General features: G+C 43.3%; 1 protein-coding gene across 2 annotated transcripts in view; it reads right to left on the bottom strand.

Annotated features, from left to right (window-relative positions):
• Window positions 1-1587: 1587 nt before the first annotated feature.
• The window catches only part of tnnt1 (troponin T type 1 (skeletal, slow)), a 39520-nt gene continuing 32843 nt past the window's right edge, over window positions 1588-8264 (bottom strand). For both annotated transcript variants that reach the window (XM_043679617.2, XM_043679618.2), the window contains 2 exons: window positions 6793-6833; window positions 1588-1841 (listed from right to left, as the gene is read on the bottom strand). In XM_043679617.2, coding sequence (XP_043535552.2) covers window positions 1796-1841; window positions 6793-6833 — 87 coding nt within the window. In that variant the 3' untranslated portion in view covers window positions 1588-1795. The remainder of the gene's footprint in view (window positions 1842-6792; window positions 6834-8264) is intronic.

Below are 8264 nucleotides of genomic sequence, written 5' to 3'. Positions count from 1 at the left end.
ATTGCCTATATTTCAAAGGGAATACCATATAAAAGTAGGGTAGTTTGCTAAAACTGTGCAATGCACTAGTCAGACCACACCTGGAATAATGTGAACATCTTTGGGCCACTTATCTACAGAAAAAATATACTGGCATTGGAAGCAATCCAGAAAAGCTTCACTAAGCTGATAGCAGGTATGGAGGGATGGTCTTATGGGGAGAGTTTGAGTAAGTTGAGTATGTACTCATTGGAATATAGAAGAATGACAGTCAACCTTATTGAAACACACAAAATTCCTAACTTATCAGACAAGGTAGATGTGGTAAAATTGTTTCCCCTGGTGGGAGAATCTAGGACCAGGCGGCATAATCTCAGAATAAGAGGTCACACACTTAAGGCAAAAGTAAGGAGGAATTTCTTCTTTCAAATGGTAGGGAATCTGTGGAATTCTTTACTGCAGAGGGCATATTCAAAAGACCTTTGGAAAGATACATGAACAGGAAAGGCTTAGAGGGATATAGGCCAGGGCAGGTGGGACTAGTTTAGCTTGGGAAACTTGGTCTGAATGGACAAGTTGGACCTGAGGAGCTTTTTCCATTATGTATGACTCTATGGCTGTGAAGGCTGGGTCATTAAGGGTATTCAAGGCTGAGATAGATTTTTAATCAGTAAGGGAATCTAGGGTTATGGGGAAAAGGCAGAAAAGTGGAGTTAACAATTATCGGGGAGTCACGGTCTCACAATGGCAGAGCAGACTGAAGGGCTGTTCTTACATCTTTTGGTCTTACATGGTATTCTGTGGCTTGTAAGTATGGGCTGATTGAGCACTGTCAGCATGCTATCTGCTACGAATGGTCAACCGAACATATTAGATGGTCTGCCAGTCACTGGGATGTGTAGTCTCAATCACAGTGGCACAGAAACTCGTGACATCTATACTTAGATTCTCAAGCCCTCATTTAAAGGAAATGCAGGTTTAAGGGTATGGGACCAGTTAATATGCAAAAGTACAGTCCATGGACGTCAATTTTGTTGAGAATATGGTACTTACTACCACGTGGAATGATTGAGGTGAGTGGCATGCACATTTTTAAGGGGACACAGTAAACTATGTGAGGGAGAAAGGGATAGAATTGTAAAGTCATCCAGACAAAATGAGGCCAATCAGTCTGTCACGAATATGCCAGCTCTTTGCAGGAGATTTAGCACCACACTCCAGCTTTCTCTCGGTAACCCTGAAGATTAGCTCTCTCCATGTGCATAATCAGTTGCCTTTTCGATGGTCTTACGGATTTCATGTAGTTCATTCTAGCTTATAACAACCCTCTTCATGAAACCAATTCTTGATTCCTCTCTAGTTCGTTTGCCAATTACTTCAAATCTGTGACCTCTGATTATCAACACACTTGCCAGAGGAAATAGTCTGCTTCCACACACACACCCTCCTAGGCAGTGCATTCCTGACACTTGATCAAAGAAGTGGGAGACTGATTGAAAAGGCAAATCGAGAAGCTTAGAGCTTAGCGTCACCAGTAATGTCACTGTTGGTCGTTCACTGTAACAAAACAAAACAGCCAGAAAGGTACACTTCCAAACTCTGTAGATATCATTTTGTAAATTATTTTATTGAAGCATTGAAGGTAAGGGAAAGGTTCAGGAAATTCCATTTCATCAACTGTGAGAAACACACATTTTGGCTGTGTAGCTATGGAAAAAAAGCACAGGAGCTATGTCAGGAAGTGTGTCTTTGTGTTTGGAATCATGCCGTCTGTCGGAAGCAAACCTCTGAATGCAGATCCAATATACTTTGTTGTTTATTTCCAGCGGCCTCCAACCTTGCCTTTTCCCGCTGCTTTTTTGCTGTGGGAGAAAGGGATGTAGAAGTTAATGCTGTGAAATTACAAAGGGCAGACCCCCATTTAAGTGGCCAAAGCAGATCAGGTCACGAGGGACTGGGCCATTTGTGTAATGTGGCTCTGGTTTAGTGTCATAACATCGTAATTGCAACTTGGCAGTTCATCAGAAAGGAGGTATAGACTCGGGAGCAACACAAGGACAAATGGCATAGGTGCATTTGAAGGTATCGGAGATCTGAGGGCTTGTACCCATGATCCACTGCCAAGCCATACAGGTACATCAGAAAGGGAGATCAGTTTCCCCAAAACTCTCTTCACAGAGTGCTTCCCAAAATCTTTCCCGATGCAACCTCATTTTAAGAATGAAAGCTCTTGTGACCCTCCCAGCCGGATGAGCAACTGGGAAGGAAGGGAAAACTAGTACAGCCATTGGCCAGTACGAACTCAGAGCTTGTGACCCCAAAATGTCAGCTTCTGACTCCATTTAGCGTTCCAACCCCTACTCCAACATGTTCACTTATAACTCTGGGAAGCTGGTTGTGTACTCTGCTAGCAATTACACCAGGATCTCAACTCAGAAATCATTCAAAACAAAGTGAGGGGCCCACAAGCTTTGACTGGTGTGGCATGGGACGTCAGCCGTCTCTTCTTACATCCAAGATATGGGAAGAGTATGAGAGCAGAGCGATCACTCAGAAGACTGGGAACAACAAGGTGCATGACATACACCCAAGGCACAGTCATGGCAGGTAGGGAAGTGAAAGGTCTGGGACCTCACACAGTATAAGCCTCATACTTAACCAGGGTTAGTCACCAACATACCAGAACAGCAGATCTCCTTATAGGAGCAGCTACAGCAGGACAGGAATTAAAAGGATGCCAGACTAATAGATGAGGAAAAATTGAATAGTTGGATATACTGACAGGATTAGATGAAGTAGGCTGCAGGAGATTCATGTCAGGCGTAAACACTGGCAAGATCCTTTTATACAAACAAGAATAGGCCACGTGGCCCTTTGAGCCTTTAAGATCATGGCTGATCTGATTTTAACCTCAACTCTATACCCCTGGTAATCTTTCCACTCCTCAGTAATCAACAATCTATCTACCTCTGCCTTAAAGATATGTAAAGAGTGAGCATCCATGGTCTTTTGAGTAAGGGAATTCCCAAAGACTCACAACAATCTGAGAGAAAAAAAGTGTTTCCTCATCTCCATTATAAATGGGTGACCCCTTATTTTTAAATATGACTGTCTTGGGCTGAATGAGCTGTTTCCGTGCTGTCTATGTGATGTCTGCCTACATGCTATTGGCATGTTCAGCTCCTGATTTGATCTTTCTCTCGTTTGATTGCAGTGAAGTTGCTAAATTGAATCGACCTAAAAATAAAAATATTTTTACTTCTCCTTATTCACTTATTCTAACTGCGAAAGGCCTTGGTGCAGATGGCAGCTGAAAACTGTATCAGGCCAAACTGTGAAACCTCCAATAGAGAAATAGCCCTCCTGACATTCACTGTCTCGATACTGAGTTTTCATGGACCATACTCCACCAGGAAACAGAGCCCTGAGGTGAGGTTTTGGAGAAAGAATCTTTCTTATTTTTGTAGCCACACAGACTGCAGCAGTTCAAGAAGGCAGCTCACCTTCTCAAAACCATCTAGGGGCAGGCAATAAATGCTGGCCCAGCCATATCCCACGAATGAACAAAAGTAATAAATACTGTGAGTGTGTATAAAATATCACAAACGGTACCAAGAGCGATACAAAATAATATGACATGGGATCATTCCCCCGAGGGTGAGATCCAAACTTGATGCTTCATAAAGACATGAGGAGCATCCCCAAAATGCCTGAAGAAAACTCTTCAGCCTATCTTGTCTGTTCCAGCTCTTTGAAAGAGCTGTCCAACTAGTTCCAATCCCTATAACCCTGAAAATATTTATTTTCAAGCACTTATATAATTCCCCTTTGAATGCTACTACCTTTTTACACCAGTCATGAACTGGGGAGCAGGCAGAAGACACCTAAGAGAAACTTAATATTCAGTTCAACACCTTCAGATTAGGGTGGCATGGTGGCTCAGTGGTTAGCACTGCTGTCTCACAGCGCCAGGGTCCCAGGTTCAATTCCAACCTTGGGCGACATGTGGAGTTTGCATGTTCTCCCTGTGTCTGCATGGGTTTCCTCTGGGTGCTCCAGTTTCCTCCCACATTCCAAAGATGTGCAGGCCAGGTGAATTGGCCATGCTAAATTGTCCATAGTTGCTAGGTGCATTGGGTGGGTTACTCTTTGGAGGGTCGATGTGGACTTGTTGGGGTGAAAGGCCTGTCTCCACACTGTAGGGAATCTAGATCTAGAACTCACTCCCGTTCATTCTGTTTATTTTACCTTTACCTGTTACATTCTGTCAGCATACCCTCTGTCTTCCCTCCCCCCACTCCAATGGGACTCTCTGTTCTTTCCAGTCTGGCAGTTAGTCACAGCATTGTTCTGCCATTCTCACATTCCGATCACTTAACCTGCACTATCAGCAGCCTTTCTCTCTCTTCCCCACCCCCACCAGAGCATAAATGCCGCCCCCTCCACACTTCAGCTCTGATGAAGAGTCATCTAGACTTGAAAGGTTAGCTTGCTGTCTCTCCATGGATCCTGCCTGACCCACTGTGATTTCCAGCATTTTTTTATTTTCAGTTCACTGAAGACAGTTATGTAACTTGTTGATTAGTTTTAAAATTTTGAGCAGTTGACACAGAAAGAAGACTTTAATCACTTGAAGGTCTATCTGTAGTTGACACTCCATCTGCTCATTCATCGTTTGGCCTGACTCTGCGCTGCTGTTGCCCTGGCAACATGATAGATATCCCATTCTGGTGCTGCGGGGGATTTAACACCGAGTGTTAAAGCAGCAAGGCTGCCTTCCTTTGTGACTCATCTTGTAAACAGAGCCCTGCGTGGGGAGGGGGGGGGGGGCCCTCAGACTCCGAAGGACCAATGTCTGTGTTGGGTTAAGTGACCATTCCTAGTACAGCAGAATTAGCCGTAAAATGTAAACCTTGATGGTGGGAATGAAGAAAGAGAGAGAAAGTGAAATACTAACATTTGGTTCCCAATTGAGCAAGGACAAAGATAACACTCAACAATGTTGCCTTCGAGAAAGGAATAATTTGATTAGGGATAGTCAACACGGTTTTGTGAAGGATAGGTTGTGCCTCACGAACCTTATTGAGATTTTTAAGAAGGTGATGAAACAGGTAGATGAGAGTAAAGTGGTAGATGTGGTGTATATGGATTTCAGTAAAGTGTTTGATAAGGTTTCCCACATTAGGCTATTGCAGAAAATATGGAGGCATGGGATTGAGGGTGATTTAACAGTTTGGATCAGAATTTTTTTAGCTGAAAGAAGACACAGGGTGGTGGTTGATGGGAAATGTTCATCCTGGAGTTCAGTTATTAGTGGTGTACTGCAAGGATCTGTTTTGGAGTCACTGCTGTTTGTCATTTTTATTAATGATCTGGATGAGGGCATGGAAGGATGGGTTAGTAAATTTGCGGATGACAGTAAGGTCAGTAGAGTTGTGGACAGTGTGGAAGGATGTTGCATGTTACAGAGAGACATAGATAAGCTGCAGAGCTGAGTAGAGAGGTGGCAAATGGAGTTTAATGTGGAAAAGTGTGAGGTGATTCACTTTGGAAGGAGTAACAGAAATACAGAGTACTATGGTAAGATTTTTGTTAGTGTGGATGAGCAGAGATCTTGGTGTCCATGTGCATAAATCCCTGAAAGTTGCCACCCATATTGATAGGGTTGTTCAGAAGGCATATTGTGTGTTAGCTTTTATTGATAGAGGGATTGAGTTTCAGAGCCATGAGGTCATGTTGCAACTGTGTAAAACTCTGGTGCGGCCACACTTGGAGTATTGTGTACATTTCTGGTTGCCGCATTGTAGGAAGGATGTGGAAGAATTGGAAAGGATGCAGAGGAAATGCTAGGATGTTGTTGGTATGGAGGGAAGGTCTTATGAGAAAAGACTGAGGGACTTGAGGCTGTTTTCATTGGAGAGAAGAAGGTTGAGAGGTGACTTAATAGAGACATACAAGATAATCAGAGGTTAGATAGGGAGAGCCTTTTTCCTCAGATGGTGATGGCTGGCATGAAGGGACATAGCTTTAAATTCAGGGATGATGGATATAGGACAGATGTCAGAGGTAGTTTTTTTACTCAGAGAGTAGTAAGGGCCTGCCTGCAACAGTAGTAGACTCACCAACATTAAAGACATTTAAATAGTCACTGGATAAACATATGGATGATAATGGAATTGTGTAGGTTAGATGGGCTTCAGGTTGGTTTCATAGGTCGGTGCAACATTGAGTGCTAAAGGGCCTGTACTGTGCTGTAGTGTTCTATGTTCTATGTTCTTTCATGGTCAAAGAGCCACATTCACTGTCAAGCATTAGATCTCAATAACAGGCACTGCTTTAGGGATATCTGACATCTATAGAGGCAGTCAGTACTTTCAGGAAAGCAGAGGCGTTGTGAAACTTTCTACAAAACTGTAGCCTTACTTTCTCAATGTGTCTTTGTGAAACTACCTTGTTGGGCTTTGGAGTGCACATTAAGAAATGCCACGCCATTGCAATTAAAGTCACCGTAGTCCTGGGGATTCACACAGCTGCTCACTCATTGGAGAGAGATGACTGGTAGTGCATTTAACCTGAGGGATGAAGTTGAGAAGGTGGAGTCTTCACGGTAACATCAGCCAGATCTGGAAATCGATCCAAGCTCTCAGAATCACCCTACAATACAAACCAGCTGTCCAGCCAACTGAACTAACCAAAAAAACCCCTTACCTGCACACCCCCCCACCACCACCACCCCCAATGCCCCATGAATAGACCAAAGACCACAAACAGTGCACATTGGGAGGGTGGGAAACATATCTTAGATATACTCACAATTTCTGGTGTTCACTGATGCGGTTGTGCAAGAGATTAATCTAGGAAGAATATAACAATTAATCACCACCAGTTGGAAAGACGTGAAGGCAAAATTAAATTGACACTGTACCTCTATATTCATTGACCATTTAGAAAGTCAAACTGTGCTGACTGCTGCCTGTCAGTGCTGCATCGTGCAGGGAACACACCTTGTGCAGGGTATTTAGGCCCAACTGAAGTGATTTTGTAGACACTTCATTGGGTTCGCAATCTGCTGCTGAGTTAAACTATGCTTGGCCTAGGACATCACTGGGACCATGACAGTTGGATTATCAGCAGAAACTGGAAAAGAAGTCAGCTGTTCAGTCTTGAAAGGAGACATCTATAGTGTGTTGGGAACAAGGTTGATAAGATGTTTAACGATATGGGTACAGTAAATAAGGGAATTACTTGATAGTGCATTGCTGAAATGGGACAAGAAGAGAACACAGTTTCAAACTCATAAAAGCTACATTGATACTCTACCAGGAAGTTGTAAGGTGATTCGTATATCTACTTAAAATTCCAGAGAGTTAAGTAGCACTGAAAATTCTTGGTATTTATTTTAAATAATTAATTCTTGGGATGTGGTGTTACTGCCCATCCGTAATTGCCTTCGACTCTGATCTCCAGCATCTGCAGGTCCTCACTTTCTCCAATTTGAGAAGGTGGTGGTGAGCTGCCTTCTTGAACCGCTCAGGTCTGTGTGGTGCAGCTGAGTTCACAGTGTTGTTAGGGAGGGAGTTCCAGGATTTTGATCCAGTTCCAATATAGGAGTGGTCATTATATGCCCATGTTGGCATAGTGTAAGAGGGGAATCTCAGACATGGTAGTCTTCCCATGTGTCTGCTGGCCTTGCCCTGTTAGGTGGTGAAGGACGAGGTGCTGTCGATTGGACACTCAAGAACATTGTTGCACTTCATTGTGTAGATAGTAGGGATACTTTTACTCAACCAGTTCAGGCATGTTATGACATTCTCTGGAGCAGGTAGGTCAAGAGCCCAGACCTCCCTGGCTCAAAGATAGGGATACAACCACTGCACCATAAGAGTCCTCTATAGAGAGTGTGCACACTGCAGCCACAATAAGAACTGATTGGACATGACAACAAGGGATGAACTGCAATAGACCTCTCTCAACCATAATTAAACCATAATCTTCTAGATTGGCATCTGCAGTGCCCCAGGATATGAAGGGAGATTAAATATAGAACCTGGATGAGAATGTGTTCAAATTTCCTGTTAATTGCGATACATGGTCATAAGGGTGTGAGGTTACAAAGAACAGGCAGGGAGGGGAGGAGGAGTAAATCACAAACAGTTAACGAAAAGGAATGCATTGATAAATTGCTGAGCAGCACAAAACCATCTTCAACAGTCTCTCTGTCCTCGATAATGACTACACGGTGGTCTTCTTCAGGATTTTTTTGTGTCTCTCTTTAATTTTAAAAG

The sequence above is a fragment of the Chiloscyllium plagiosum genome, unplaced genomic scaffold, assembly GCF_037043375.1.
Source record: "Chiloscyllium plagiosum isolate Xiang-an unplaced genomic scaffold, Cpla_swu_hap1 HiC_scaffold_33, whole genome shotgun sequence".
Taxonomy (NCBI): Eukaryota; Metazoa; Chordata; class Chondrichthyes; order Orectolobiformes; family Hemiscylliidae; genus Chiloscyllium; species Chiloscyllium plagiosum.
This window is presented reverse-complemented; position numbering and strand designations above follow the sequence as displayed.